The sequence below is a fragment of the Seriola dumerili genome, unplaced genomic scaffold (genome assembly GCF_002260705.1).
Source record: "Seriola dumerili isolate Sdu_G_001 unplaced genomic scaffold, Sdu_1.0 BDQW01000465.1, whole genome shotgun sequence".
NCBI lineage: Eukaryota > Metazoa > Chordata > Actinopteri > Carangiformes > Carangidae > Seriola > Seriola dumerili.
Window position 1 is genome coordinate 702,571 of NW_019174720.1, and position 16,272 is coordinate 718,842.

Below are 16,272 nucleotides of genomic sequence, written 5' to 3' on the forward strand. Positions count from 1 at the left end.
CTTAGCTCTGAGCCTCACACAGCTGCAGTAGACTCTAGTCTTACAGTGTATTTCTCCTTGACTCCTCAGAAAGCTGTTAAAGACGATTCCTCCAGACATGCAGCAGAGACTCCTCACACTGACTGCTGTGATAGAGGAGCAGCTGAACAGTCAGCCCGGCTCCTGTGGTACGTGCCTTTCATGTTACAGTGTAGGTGATTGGATGTCTGATCAGTGTTTGTGTTGACATCTAAGAAGCCATTGGTTAGTGTGCCATAAAGCTTGAGATTAACCTTTACTTCATGAAGTGAGGGTCAGCTGTATATCTCATCACTTTTTCAAGTCATATTCAAGCTAATTTGAACACAATCCATAAACTGTAGGCCAATATCATTTCATACAACAAGCTGGTGGTGAATTTTAAGAATGTCCTCTGTTGTATGGGCTCAAATTAGAGTAAAAAGAAAATTCAGTTTGTAGTTGTAAATCAACCTTTGTAAACCTGTAAAATAATCTGGAGGGGAAGGGGAAGTTTTTTACAAATACAAATCTTTTATACAAAAGTACAAATTTTTCTGCAGATTTATGTCACAGGTTTAAAAATGTTGATTTACAACTACAAACTCTAGAATTATTTCTGAACATCACTTTATAAGCTCAAGATTTTTTTGACCCTATAACTTGAGCCAGTGCCGGCCCCTGGCAAAGGCAGTATAGGCGAATCCTAGGGCCACCATCATATATAGGGGGCACCACAAATGGGGGAAAATGTTTAACTTTTACTTTTTACTTATACTATTGCAACTATTATGACTATTTGAGATATTACACTCAATATTGCTCTCTGGGGAGGATGGGCAAGTTATCTGACGTGACCCCAGAAAAGACGTTGTATCTTTCATCATGTCAAAACGACCAAAGCTCTCAGGTGCCCAGGGTAAATGAACAGGCTATTGCATTGGTAGTTACTGCTGCTGGAGCAGAGTGTTAACTTGCTAGCTTACTTTTGGACGATAGTAACGTGGTTTGCTAATCAATAAATAGCTAGAGTTAACGTCAGTTAACGTTACTCCCACTTTAAATTCATCAGGGAAATTTGGAAATATTAACATTATGAGTATTCAGGTGTTGTTTTCACCTGCTGGCTGTGTCATACATTTTATTGACATCTGGTCAGCCAACGTTTGCCCTGCTTGTAATAGTCACACAGAGTTACTAAACTGAAATGAAAGTGTTCATTTATGCTGCATGCCATCTTCATTTACTCCTGGCCAGTAACATCTAGGCTGATGTCTACATGTCTAATCTTCAATCTTCTTAATTTGTCAAAAGAAATTTTTAACACTGGTGAGATTTATCAAGAGGTGTGAGCATCAGCCTACATGTGAATATCCCTTTGTAATTATACAGGGCCAGCCCAAAACCTCTACTACACCATACTGCAACCTCTGAACATTACATGTCTCAGAACTGATATTAATATAGTCAAGCAGATGAAAAGAGATTTTAGTAGAGGCATTTCTAGGTGAAATCTCCAAATTTTCCACCCCAACCCTAAATAAAAAGTTCTAAACACACACATAATAAAATTCAAACATTTCTGATATATAAATTACATATAGACAAGCTGTGAATAGAGCTGTTTCACTGAGTTTAGTAAATCTGTGTCAGTACTACATTCACCCACCAAATGGAGGCAAACACATGTAATCACCTGATCGCTCGGGTAGGGACACCGTGCAGACATGAACACAGACGGCTGGATGGAGTCAATATGAAAGCGAGACACTAGTGGATTGTCAGCACCAGACAAAACTTGCCCATGTGTGCTGTAGAACACATCATGCAGCTACATTAAGCATATTGCATTTGCAGTTAATATTTTTTGTTTGTGCAATAATTTTTAATGTCTTCACTGGTTTCTTTAACATTCTTGTGCAATGCCTCATTTATATTGTATTTATAATTCATTTTATGTCACTTGTTTCTTATACTGTTTTTATTTGGTGGATTATTTTCTATCTAAAACAACAGAAAATCTCAAAGACAAAGCTGTGCAGTTTCTGTGTGAGTGTATGAACATTGGTTGTGAAAAACTGACTGTGATGCCAGGGGGGCGCCAGCTAAAATCTTGCCTAGAGCACCAAATTGGTCAGGGCCGGCACTGACTTGACAAGCCCATACTGCTTGACCACAAGGTGAACTACATCACACAGACTGATGCTGTAACAGGTCATTACACTTCAGGTTTTTATTTTTTCCCCATGTACAAACAGTTTTTTGACTAAAAAGTTACAGGGACAGAAGCTCTAGTATCTAAAAGAAATATATTGTGTTTGCAGACAGATAGAGTGTGTGTGCGTGTGTGTGTGTGTTCCTCAGGAGGATTCTCTGATACCTATGCAGCTCTGTGTGATTTCAATGAGATGCCATTCAGAGAGGAGATTCAGTGGGTAAGTCACTGTAACATAAACCACTTTAATATGTCCCGTGTTCCAAACTTCACAGCGAGGGTATAGGTTTGTATATGGACATTAGGGGCATGTCCCTACCAATATTTGAGTGAACTCATTCACACTATGTTTGGAGTGAAGTCATTAGTTAATTCCGATGTGCCCTCTCAGAGGCTACGATTTAGATTGGCTGACAGGGGACTAACTGCAGGCTCAAGTCATGTATAAATATCGCACTTACTGACAGACACAGAGGAGGTGAGAGTGGATCAATGTGCTAACAACAGTAAGTTCAGTCCAGACCTCAAGCATGGGTGAAAATGTAGTATTTCAGATGACTCCCTGAACTGCAGCTCACATAAATTCATGTAGTCCATGTCAACAGCTTTTGTACTTTGTAGATATCATACCTCCAAAAAAGAGACATCCGGAGCTTCTTTACCACAGAGAGCATATGTAATAGGTAGCAAACTAACCAGCCAGCAGCCACATTGATTTAAAATGAAAACCTGCTAGCTAACATCACCAGCGTTACACTGTTACATTGTTAATACTGGATTAGCAGCATTTTACTGTTGTAGCAGGTCAAGGTGGAGTTGGTTTTAAATGTGAAATCAGGGGGAAAGGGGAACTGCAGCACTGGCAGACCTACTGAATATAAACATGTTTGAGTCTTTTCCATTTAAAAGTAATTTCCCAAAGTTACTTTTCTCGTAGTCTTTCATCTGTTACTGTGTACACTTCATAACTACTCGACAATAACTGAATGAAGCATGGCTAACTGCTTTGGCAGGATGTTGACAACATCTACTACATCCACAACTGGAGACAGTTCAACCTGCAGGACTTCAGCCACTTAGACAGCAGGTGAGATTCTATACAGAGCTGTTTCATCTGGTCTTAGCTCAGCTCATTCACCCTGTTTAAATCCTCCTCCTTGTTTCTCATCTCCTCTGCTCTCAGAGACTTGGCATTAGCAGTGGCTGCTCTGTCCTTCAACCAGTGGTTTACCAAGATCTACTGCAAAGAACTCAAACTGGTAAACTCTCTTTTCAACAGATCGCTGACAAAAAAGTAGAGGAGGCACTTTAGATGCAAAGAGAATCAGTTTATTCCATGTGCAGTAGGTGACACAATATGAAGTAGTGTGATGATGATATATTTGGGTCAAAGGACTTTCATCAGTTTGAAGGTCAAGAGATCAGTCTAAGAGCGATGACCAATCAAGAGGAGGGAGGTAAGAGGCAAAAGCTACCTGAGTGTGACCTACATGGAGAATCAGAATATTTTCCGTTATGCTACTTTCTGCTGCCTCCAGTCCTCAATCCTCTGGCAGTGACCGAAAAGAAGGAGAAAACAGGCGTCTTTTGGCTGACGTAGAAACACCCATCAGATCAGCTGACCAATCAGTAACAGACTGAAATCAAAGGGGCGTTGCTGTCTGGTAAAACTCATACACTTCCACAAGGGATACAAGTGTGGTTCCTCCAGGTGTGATGGTTCAGTTTCTGGGTTACGAACCAGAGCATGGAGTAGTGAGTACGGAGGGAAGGATAAATTAGCAGAATGGAAAGGACCAGTGATGATACATGTCTGTGTTGACTTTTTTGTTAGTACAGGACACGCCCAAAAACCACTTGGAGCCTTGTTTCTCGTAATTACATTTGCAACACACAAATGTAATATATGTACATACATTGAATTTCCATGTATGACCTATATGTACATATAAAATAAAAACACGTGTAAAAATGATATATAAAACCTATTAGAAATTGGAACAATTTCATATATTGAAATATGTGTCAAGCCTGTACAAATGTTAATGTATATATGCCTATATTGTAGACATATGTTATGCAAAGCCCGTCAGGACATGTTGATATTATAAACAGTAGAGTCCAAAAGTCTGACACCACTTTTCCAAAATATGAAGATAGATGTGTTTAAAATGAATGAGAAATTAATAGTAAAAAACTTATATATATGGTCACAACGTGTTATACCATTTAAACATTTATCATATTTTTACTATATGTACATATACAAATTTTACAATGGGTTTTTATATATGATATAAACATATATCTTATCTTTATATATCCATAGGTTGTATCTATGTGATAGTAATATATCCCCTTACAGGGGACATTTATGACAACATGATTCCTGATATAGGGATATATACATCATATATTACATTACTATATGGGGCAACTTGATACTGTCTTTCTTTAGACCCTGCCTGATACTATTTCTCTCAAACTCCACAACCCCCAGAGCCACAAAAGACATTATGCAACTTATACTTTATTATAGTAACCATGGTGACAAAGGTAGGTACGCCGCTGTCAGTACAGTCCATGTGTTTGTTGTTGTAACCATGACAACCAAGGTCCAGTACACCTGCTGCCGTAGAGGCACAATTTCAAGAGAGGGTTGAAGGAAACGACCGTGTGGTTATTCAGGTTGGAGGAACTGAAGCATCATCCCACCAGGTTCCTGCAACGTCTCTCCTAGGTCCAGGATTCCTGGAGAACTTATTGGGAATCTTTGGGGAGATGCGTCATAACATTTCTCTGCCCTGAGCAGTTGAATAATAAAATACCAGACTAGACGTTTGTTTTGGACCTGTCTGTCTCTCTGTCTTTGTCCCTTCAGTCAGTAGATGTCCAGCAGCAGCTGACTTTCCTGCTGTCCAGATCTCCCAGTCTGGAGGAGCTCTCACTGGAAGCCAGTGGACTCAAACTGTGAGTTTGTGTGTGAGTGCAGATACATAGGAAGGCAAAGCAAACAAACAGAAGACTTACAAAGGTGTATTTGAGCAAACACGCAATTCTCCACTTCTTCAGGGATTCTGCTCAGTGACCCATGCTTAAGTTTAAGACTGGTTGTTTGAGTCTGTGCATCATGTTAAAGTAGATTTTCCCTGGAGAGGGATCTGAAGTTGTACAGATGATTCAGAGCTTTTGCACAGGGTCACCCAAGCCACAGAGGAGGGGCTCAGATTTTTAAAAACTGGGATGTAATGATACTGAGGTGCACGGTCCTCAGTCCAACAGCCTGCAATCAGTAAGACAATGCTCTCTTGTGATTGAAGTTGAAGACGAACAAATTGTGTCAGCATTTGATCCCTCGACCCACAGGAATCCAGACGTGTTGCAAGATTCTTGCTGTGGTCTTCACAGCTGACTGGTTCTGCCATTTCAAACATGACTGTGAAGATTTGCAATCAATGCCTCAGATATTGGGCTGTGGCCAATAATCAGCTGTTTTGTGTCAGCTGATGATTTGAATGTACACAATGACTGACAGACAAACAGACACTTGTATAACTAAGGGACATATGCCTAAGAAAGATTTAACCTACATTTTTCAACAGGCTGTATCTAATTGAGGTATAGATTGAGATTGAGAAGTAACTTTTTTTTCTGCTACAGAGACTTTGCAATAAAAATGGCAGCCGCCCTGCGGGAGCACACCTCCTCTACCCTGCACTCTATCAACCTCTCTGGAAATCCAATCGAAGACAAAGGTGGGCTTCTTATATAACACATCTGAGTGGTATAAGCATGGTATTTAGAAGAGTGGTTCTAAGCCTTCCTCCATCTTGACCCAAGTTGCAGATTTCACTGTTTATGTCTTCGTCTGTGAAGATTTGTCTGCTGTGTGTAGCTGTTCTTTAGTCTGAAGCAGCTCAGGTTCAGTTCACCCAAATTACAAAAACAGGAGAAACTAGAATCAGCTCCTGGTGGTTGTCTGCCTCCTCCACTCACACTAGTTTCAGATTACATCCCTGTTTATCCAGTCATAGAAAATATGAAGCATTTGTGTGAAACTTTGTCATAATTGCTGAGCAATGGCTAAAGTGTTTTGTGAGGTCGCACTGACCTTGACCTTTGACCTTTGACCACTAAAATCTAATCTGTTCATCCTTGAGTCCAAGTAAATGTTTGTGCCAAATTTAAAGAAGTCCCATTTTCATGAGAATGGGACGTACAGACGGACAACCTGAAAACAAAGTGCCTCCAGCTCTGACTGTCAGCAGCGTGAAGGGATAAAAAACTACCTCTGACAGGATCAAGCCATGAAGATAGTTTGAAGTTAAAAGTTTAAACCATCTGTACAAAGATTATAGAAGGGCACATAGACGGATAATACAGCAGGCACCGTCAGGCAAGATAAAACATGGCCGCTAGATAATGTTGTGTGTGTGTGTTGTGTTTTCATTCCAAGGTATAATAGCTCTCAGTCAGGAGTTGGCAAATCTAGCTGAAGGACTCAAGCACCTTTCTCTGTCACGGGTATCAATGACTGCAAGAGGTACACACACACACACACGCACACGCACACACACACACACACACACATACACACACACACACACACACACACACACACAGACCTAAACCTAATTCTAACCCAAACTTTAAAACCAAGTCTAAACCCTCAAACAACCCTTTGAATTTTGAGGACTGACCAAAATGTCTTCACAAACCAACATTTGTCTACACAACTATAGAAACCATATTTTTTTGGAGGAGGGGGGGTGTCCAACACTGGATAGTGAACTATGTGATCCATTCACCTCCGTGTAGCTCCTCCTCCTCAGACTTTTCAGTCCTGCAGTTCTCCACCCAGCTCCCCCCTCTCAGAATGAAGGGCTGTGGTATTTGGGATCTGTCTCCTTCAACAATCACTGTCATTTCAAACTAAATGCAGTTATCTCTCCAACTGTCCTCCTCCTGCGATATGAGGACTATTTGTGCATGGTCTGATGTGTCTGTTTCCAGGTCTTGGCTGTCTGAGTCAGCTGTTATCCTCCAGTCAGCTCTTCTCAGCTTCTCTGACCCACCTTGATCTGTCGGGTAACCCCAGCAGCCTGGTTACTGAAGAGGCCACGGTACACTGCTCTCTGTGTGTATGTTTCATGTCAGATGATGTGGAGACATTAGTACAGACATATACAATGCACAGACTGTACATTCTGCACACGTGATCAGTGTAAAACTGCACAATGCTGCAAAACCCCAAAATGATCTCTCACTTCAAATAAAATCTTTTTCACTTAATGTGTTTTTGCAAATCTAGGGTTTTATTTACAAAAAAGTGGATGCCATGATCTGCAGCTGAAATAAATGTGCACAATATTTAAAGGGACTGTACAATGTTCAACTCCTGGGCTGAAAGTCCTGCTATATGTGCAGGGATCGAACTTGTGCATAACAACTATAATGTGAATAACAACTGTCTGTGTATATGTGTGTGTGTGTGTGTGTGTGTGTGCGCGCGTGTGTGTGCGCGCGTGTGTGTGCGCGCGTGTGTGTGCGCGCGTGTGTGTGCGCGCGTGTGTGTGCGCGCGTGTGTGTGCGCGCGTGTGTGTGCGCGCGTGTGTGTGCGCGCGTGTGTGTGCGCGCGTGTGTGTGCGCGCGTGTGTGTGCGCGCGTGTGTGTGCGCGCGTGTGTGTGCGCGCGTGTGTGTGCGCGCGTGTGTGTGCGCGCGTGTGTGTGCGCGCGTGTGTGTGCGCGCGTGTGTGTGCGCGCGTGTGTGTGCGCGCGTGTGTGTGCGCGCGTGTGTGTGCGCGCGTGTGTGTGCGCGCGTGTGTGTGCGCGTGTGTGTGTGCTTGTGTGTTGCAGTTTCTCTTCAAGTTCTTGTCCAGGACTAACTCTCTGTCTCATCTGGACCTCAGTGATACCAACTGCCCTCTGGACACGGTCAGTGAGAGTCAGTTCATTCATATGAACGCTGCTTTCCTCTGAGGCTGGTCGGGTGGTTTCACCTCTCGCTGTCAAGGGTCGATATGATTCTCTTCCTTATGCGCCTAGTACAGAGATATATCCTGGACATGGTTAGCCTTAGTAGAAAGACTGAAAGCGGGGGGAAACTATTAGTCAATTAAAAGTAAAAAATATTTCATTATGTAACAAAAAAAATTGTCAAATTTACATGTTGTATGTTGTTATTTTAAGATGTGTAGAAATACATTAGCATAGTACACATTTTCAAACAGTGGCTCCTACTGTGTCTTGAAGATCTGACAAATACGTCACAATGCCACCTGTAGTCCCATCTAAAAGTGACGAATCAGAAGCCTAGTAGTGTAACTAGGTATCCAGGGTCCAACCATGGGATGGTCCTCAAGTGAGAGCAGGTTCAAGTCCTGTGGTCACACTTTTTATAAGGCTACCTTTAGTATATATTTAGCTTGTACCGCTCACCTTCATTTTGCAAACAAAATGTAATTCCAGTGAAGCCGTCCTTTTCCCAGTGTAGGGGTCAGATGGGTTTTTTCTGACGACATGAAAATAATGTTGTGTATGTAAAACCTCATCATGCACCTTGTGCACCTTCTTCAATGCATGATAAACTCTTCTGGACTGATGACTAATAATATTTACCACAGATGTACAGTATGTATTTATTGTTAATTTAGTTATTTGTAAAAATGTGGCAGTGGGTGTATTAAAAGGGGAAAGGGGCTCTGAGGCTGTATACATACAGGGCCCAGATTACTCGTGTAGTGAACGTCTGTATTAGTCAGTCTGGACTAACACTCACGTCATGCTTTCTTTTGCAGTTGTTTGTGTCCCTGTCGGCTGGATGTTGTTATAAGATGATTTACCTGAACCTGGCCAGGAACCCGTTCAGCCACAGGTCAGCTCCACTTGTGTTATGTCACTGTTCTTCTCTCTGTTGGTTTTGAGAATGAAGACGTGTGAACATCCCCTTAGCATAACTGAGACTACTGGAAGTCAATAATGTTGTACTGACAGACTCACAGTATTTACACAGCTGTCATTTAACATGCATCACTGCAATACTTAGGTCAACCTAAGTGTTGTACCACAGTACATGTTCTGTATATACTGTTGCTTTTCAATGACATTTCCTGAATGTCTCCATTTCCTGTTCCTCTAGTCTAAGTCAGAGGTTTTCAAAGTGGGAGGTGGGCCTCACCAAGGGGCTCTGAACAGTTTCAGGGGAGGGAAAAATATTGCAAGTTATTACATTTCAATGAGCCTAAATGTGTGTGATTTGGTCAAAGAGAAAGTCGAGTTTTGGGATATTTTACCGTTTTTCTTTTCCAGAGTGAAACTAATAAAAGCCTGAGGACAGACCTTTTTAATGTCTTTGGTTTAGTCTCAAGTCATGTCGAACAGCTGCATTAGGCAGTCTTGGCTCAATTGTTGAGTGTCTATGGGATCAAACAACATAATCATGATCCCATAGAGATCCTGGAATTGAGTGAAACAAAGCAAGTAAACTAAAGTGAGGTGAGGGGCAAGGTGCAAACTACAGGAGAGCCAGGGGGAGCTCAGTTCCCCTTAACAAAGACATGGGCTCCCCTGAAAACATGATTTGTGAAATTTTGGGGGGTTATTTTGCCATGCATTTTTAGTTTTTTGTATCCTCATCAACATGACTCATGCATAAAATGAATCTATGCTAATGTATCATTCATGCATGACGGCGATCAATCACTATTTCACTTTAATAAAGATAATGTTATGTGGCGTGGCTCCCCTGAATGTCATGATATAGTTTGCACACTGGTGAGGACTCACCTTTTTCCAAGGTTTCTCTGAGGGGAGGCCCACAGGCTCAGACTTTGAAAACCCCTGGGAGAAGTGGTTTAATTCACTAGTGCAAAAACAGCAGCAAACAACTCAGAGTCATTGTGCTAGTTTGTTGAGTAAAGGAAACACAAAAAAATTAGTTAAGTTGTTCACCTCTCGAAATGTACAAGTTTGTACTTTTTAAACTTGAGTCATTTGAAGGACGTGTTGCTCATCAGTTCATGTTATGTTGTGCTTTTATTGTTTGTGCAGTTAACCCAACATTCCGCATCTAAATGTGCTTTTTCCCCTTTTCCCACAATTATCTTAGTTACCATCCACTCTTATGTTTGCAAAGCATTATGTGGTCATTCATTCTATAGAGCATAATCATTCTGACTACACACTCAGACAACACTACCAAAGGTCTGAACTCTATTCAGTGGCTGACTGGGGACATGGTCAAGACCTGACCTGTCAATGAGCCTGAAAGCACAGTCCCAGGGACATACACGCCGACATTAAACTAAGCCATCAATGACCCTTGTTGGTGGAGTGGCTGGAGTGTTAAGGTAACTAAACCATCTGGCAAGGAGCGGCTGCTGTACCGAGACCAATGCAGGGCAGGTGTGCACACAGGTGATGAGTCAGGGACATACTGAGGACGACAGTGGGCAGACTTAGAACAGCTCTCTGATGTGACTAGAAATCTGAATGAATCACTTGGTGCAATCCGACTCTATAATCCACTCTAGCACAGTGTCATTGGTTTGTCATGGTTGTGTGTGTGTGTGTGTGTGTGTGTGTGTGTGTGTGTGTGTGTGTGTGTGTGTGTGTGTGTGTGTGTGTGTGTGTGTGTGTGTGTGTGTGTGTGTGTGTGTAGAAAGGTGCAGAAGGTGACCAGGAGCATTTGCGAGTTCTTCAGTCAGAGCTGTGAGCTGAAATATGTGGGTCTGTCTGCGACCAAACTGCCTCCACAAGCTCTCAGGTGTGTTTACTCCCAGTACATGCAATCGTGTAATATACTACTATATAGTACTATCTTTGCACACTCTTGCTTTAAGTATATGCACTTTTCGTGTTTGCTAACTTAGCAACCAAGTCATCTTAGCAGCTAACTAAACTATGAGCACCAGACAGCATCAAAACAGCTAGTGTTAGCTAACGTTAGCCTGTGTTTTACACAAGCAGCAACCACAGTCATTCACATGTCACTCATGCAAACACATGGTGACTGACTGTTAAATCACAATTCCCTTAAAACAACAAATGACTGCTGTAGTTATTTCTGTGCAATAACAGCACTGTTATCTCTCCTCATACACAACCCAATTTAAACATGTCAACAAACCACACGCTGTGTGAGTCATGAGTCTGTCTGTCAACACATGTAGAATTTGATATATCACATAGGTTTTGTTTGTCAAAAAGGTTGTTACTACAGGGTCTGGCAACCAACACTCGTCTCTTTGGACTGGAGTTGGACCTCAGTAGCTGTGAGGTATAGTACACACACGCACACACACACACACATACACATACACACAAAACACTTTTTTCGTTAATGGTGAGTAGCAGAAGCCACAGTAAACCTGTGTGTATGTGTGTGTGCGTGCGTGTAGCTACGTTCAGCGGGGGCTCAGGTGATACAGGAGCACATCTCTGAAGCTACAGCTATCAAAAGTCTGGATATCTCTGACAACGGTATGGAAACACAAGCACACACACACACACACACACACACACACCTCCAATCACCTCCCATCTCAAACTGGTGCAATTGGCTGATCCTGCTGCAGCACCATGTTTTCACTCAGGTGATCATACCCCCATGTGCTGGCTAATGAGTGATATGACTAATGACAAAGCTAATGTACCAGTATGTACAATTAAAAAAAAGACCGAGTTACATGAAGAAATAGACAGATTTTCCCTTTACTGTTAGATATTAGATAAAAGAATACAGAACAAGCTAAACTCTGTCAGATACTCACTGAAGGAGTAATACACACTGACATTTCTTAGATGATCAGACTGATACCAATCTCAGATATGAAGCTACAGCAGACAGACAGCTTAGTTTAGCCCAGGGGGAAGCTGAGTCTGGCCCTGCCAAAGGTAACGAAGTCAACCTACCAACACCTCTACAGTTTCTAATGTTACATCTCAGTAGTTTCATTCAGATAAATCAGTATTTTATTATAGAATTAGATCTTTGCACTTTATTGAGTGTCCTCAACTATTGTATATTGTTTATTGTAACAAGAATGAATCAGCAATGCAGCAATTTGCTTCAATTACATTTATTTTTTCTATATCTTTGCATGGTGATTTACAGTACTTCATGTATAACATATTCACTCCCTCTCTTCTGCACTTGGCCACATGTTTTCGTCAACATCACATCTTATGTCTTCTCTGGCAATGCACCTTGGGAAGAATCTTTTAGAATGTCTGATCCAACCCTGGCAGGCTTCAGGAGAAATATCTCCACACCCTGCATTTATGGCGTCCAGCAAGGACAGCTGGTCATGTGACAGAGAAAGTGGTCATTAACCTTCCACCTCCACGTGGAGAAAAACTCTTCTATGGGGTTCAGGAAGGGCGAGAATGGAGGCAAGAAAAGGACAGACATCCTGGGATGTGCAGCAAACCAGTCAGTGACTGCAGCAGAGTGGAACGCCACATTATCCCACACAACAACAAATGCTGTGTTTCTTGCCCTTTGACCTCTCTCCCCTACTGGCACAAGTTGATTATGGAGGTCATCCAAGAAAGAAATGAGCCTCTCTGTATTGCAGGGACCAATGAGAGGTTTGTACAAAAGCAAACCATGATTGGAGAGGGCTGCACACATTGTAATGTTTGCTCCTCTCTGGCCTGGGACACCCACAGTTGCCCGCTGCCCAATGACGTTTCTTCCTCTGCACCGTGTTTTTGCCAGGATGAATCCAGCTTCATCCACAAAGATGAATATATGTGGAGCTGGTCTGGCCTCCATCTCCATTACCGTCTAAAATAAAGTCAATCACAGTTTGAGTACAGCACATTATGCAGAGCTGTGCATGTATTCTGTTTGGTTATTGAACAGACATCTTACCTGGACTTATTGATAACCGAGTTCTTTCACACGTTCTCCATTTCTTTCAAATGGTCCTGTGTACAACTGCTTCATCCTTATTTATGTTTTTCAAGGACTCTGGCGATTGTTGCTGTGCTGACCGTGTTCACACTGGCAAAAGTAACCTTGTCTGCCAGCACTCTGTCCTGAAGGTCTCTCAGTTTTATGGCATTGTTTGCAGTGACCGTGTCAATGAGAGCAGTTTCCTGGGCATCTGAAAAAATTCGGCCTCTCCCTCCTGCAGGAGGCGACCTTTGAATCCTACATACAGTAATATAAAACACAAATCAATCAATACATTTCAAAAATGTCAGTAGATGTGAAATATAAACATAGTGTACTGTACTGTGAAATTCAGTTCAATAGTTGAGGGATTCATGTCTCACCTGTTGTTTTGCCGGAAAATTCTCAATATCGATGCAACTGTTGAACGCCGCAGGTTTGGCTGCAGTTAAACCGGCCTCTCAAAGAGAGTCCATGATTCACCACATGGTCAATAATTGTGGCCCTCATCTCATCAGAGACCACAGCTCCTGGTCTTCCTCTCCCTGCCACTCTTCCCTCTCCACCAGTCTGTCCTCTTTGACCCATATTTCCAAAAAAACCATTCAGAGGCCATCCCCTTTAATCTGCTTGCTACAGTAATGAGGCCAAACACAGGTCACCTGCAGGTGTTCAGCTGCACACTGCGCTCAGCTGTGTTTGGAATTATTATTATTTTGTTTTATTGTCAATATTTTGATATTATTTTCTATAGATTTCAATGTGGCTGCAGCAGAAATGCACATTTTTTTCCATCATTCTGTTTTGATTGTGTTTTTAACTGTTTTGAACAAAGTGTGTTAGCATTTGAAAAATGTGCTGCAGAAGTGAAGTGTTTTGCAGGTGGTGGACTCTGAGTGAGAAAGGAGTTCATGAATTTTGGTAGCTGTGGTCACTGAATGCATTTTGTGTAAAGGAATGAAAAGTGATTCACAGTTTGCTCCACATAGACTCTGTTTCACTGACTGTGTGAAGAGTTGAAAAATTGTCTTGAAAAATACTGTAATACAAACTTGGTTGGTGAACAGGTAATCAATCAGGTCAGGCAAACAAATCCAAGGGTTGAGGCTAAACACTGAGACTGGACACAGAGAGAATGCTGGAACACTTGATACTGGGAACAAACTGGCACAGAAGACAGGGAGCACGCAGACTAAATACACTAGGAGGGGAAGACAATGAGACACAGGTGGAACACATTACGTCCGGGGTCGACAATCACAGGAGCAGGAAACACAAGATGGCAGGAAGTGTAAATCTGAAACGAGAGGGAAGAATGAAGAATGAACATGAAAAAAACAGAAAACATGACCTAAGGTGCAGGACGGGACATTACAGTGGAGGATGCTGCTCAGATCCTGTCACAGACAGTTTTACATTTACTCTAAACAGGAATTCTTGCTGTAGTATAAGGCATCCGTCCTCCCTTGTGGACACCACCACCATAGCACCCTGAGCTCTTTATATTAGCAGATGAAAACAAAAACAATGTCATGTAACACGTTTCACTGAACTATGGGAATACTACTCCTTCATTTACCTGAGAAAGTGGAATCAATCTGTGAAATATTTAATGATTGATTGTTAACAACCCACCTCTCTTACTTCCTCTCTCCCCCTGTCCGCCCCCTGACGGGCTGTAGGTTTTGAGAATGACATGGTGACTCTGGTCCTGTCTGTTGGTCGATGTCACTCTCTTCGGCACCTCGCACTGGGGAGAAACTTTGCCATGAAGTCCAGGTCCGTGAACCACCCCGTCTTCTCCTGACATCAGCTCATTACCTCTATGTATCTGCCCACACACAGCTGGAGATGACTGAATACATGGTGGCCATTGGTGAACATGTAGCCACAGGCCAAAGTTTAAAACTAGAAATGAGTAGTTTGAGCTGCGTGTGTGAAAGTTGTTGGGAATATAAACAAGGCCCAAGTGATACGAAGCTTCTGTGAACTGAAAACCTTATGAAGTAGCTCCTTTTGTCGAGTCATAGACAATATGAACCATTTGTGTGAAATTTTGTCATAATTGCTGTGTGAAGTCTTGAGTTAGGGCTAAAAAGAGTTTTGTGAGATTACACTGACTTTAACCTTTGACCTTTGACCACCAAAATCCAATCAGCTCATCCTTGAGGCCAAGTGAAGGTTTGTGCCAAATTTGAAGAAGTTTTGTCAATGTGTTACTGAGATATTGTGTCCACGAGAATGGGAATGGTCTATCCGTCATACAGCAAATCTTGGACACCCTGAAAACAACATGCCTCTGGCTCTGACTGTCGCCGGAGCACAGCCAGAAAAATGGTCAGAATCTGCAAACCAGACTTAGCTCTGTATGTAATGAGGGATTCAGGGACACACCCCCCTCACCTTTCAAAGTTCAGTTTTTGACTGTTTCAGTTTTATCGATCAAACTGATTTGATGATAAATAGAGTAAAGGAGTGTCCTCTGACCGTTCAGCGGCAGCTCTGAAGTGGTCTCTGTCCTTCAGATAAAGTGCACTGTGTGCACTGTTAGTCCCACTGTGTGATTCATCACATGAAGACTGCAAAAGACGCAGTGTTCTTGGACAGAGATAAGGACACAGTGGGGAGCAGCCAGGACTGACAGCATGCTCTTCACCCTGCCTCGAACATTCTCAGTCTAACTTTATAGGTTTACCTGAATCTTTAGAATCCTCATGTGTGATGAAATGTTGCTGAAATGTTTCTGTCTTCTGTCCTTCTTTCCTTAATTCCATGATCTTGTCTTGTCCGTGTCATATTTCTTGTCCTCTCGGTTTGATATGTCTTCTCTCTGTCCACCAGAGCTCTCACTGATGTTCTTCATCGTATAGCTCAGCTGATTCAGGATGAAGAGTGTGTGAGTAGCAACGCTTTTCATTTCATTCACTCTCAGTAACGTTAGCATCCACATCTCAGTGATGGATGTGCACTGTGATAGATGCAATTAGGGGTGTAGGGCTATTTGTTTGAGTACTTATGACACGTTCCCATGGTGACAAGTTTACATACATTAGTCAACTATAGCTGACCACATGATCAAATGTTAGACTGACTTTATGAATAGTTCATGTTGCAACTCATTTATTTATAAAAAGAACAGGTTACACTGATACTGCCATTA

The 16,272-nt window shown here is 42.1% G+C and overlaps 1 protein-coding gene across 1 annotated transcript in view; it reads left to right on the plus strand.

The window, feature by feature from the left end:
* LOC111234835 (F-actin-uncapping protein LRRC16A-like) overlaps nt 1–16,272 on the plus strand; it is a 61,030-nt gene that overhangs the window by 2,371 nt on the left and 42,387 nt on the right. The window contains exons 5-19 of the mRNA XM_022763022.1: nt 70–167; nt 2,362–2,432; nt 3,226–3,299; nt 3,396–3,471; nt 5,094–5,182; nt 5,873–5,967; nt 6,669–6,755; nt 7,226–7,335; nt 8,069–8,146; nt 9,010–9,086; nt 10,872–10,976; nt 11,420–11,489; nt 11,611–11,692; nt 14,795–14,891; nt 15,954–16,008. Coding sequence (XP_022618743.1) covers nt 70–167; nt 2,362–2,432; nt 3,226–3,299; nt 3,396–3,471; nt 5,094–5,182; nt 5,873–5,967; nt 6,669–6,755; nt 7,226–7,335; nt 8,069–8,146; nt 9,010–9,086; nt 10,872–10,976; nt 11,420–11,489; nt 11,611–11,692; nt 14,795–14,891; nt 15,954–16,008 — 1,264 coding nt within the window. The remainder of the gene's footprint in view (nt 1–69; nt 168–2,361; nt 2,433–3,225; nt 3,300–3,395; nt 3,472–5,093; nt 5,183–5,872; nt 5,968–6,668; nt 6,756–7,225; nt 7,336–8,068; nt 8,147–9,009; nt 9,087–10,871; nt 10,977–11,419; nt 11,490–11,610; nt 11,693–14,794; nt 14,892–15,953; nt 16,009–16,272) is intronic.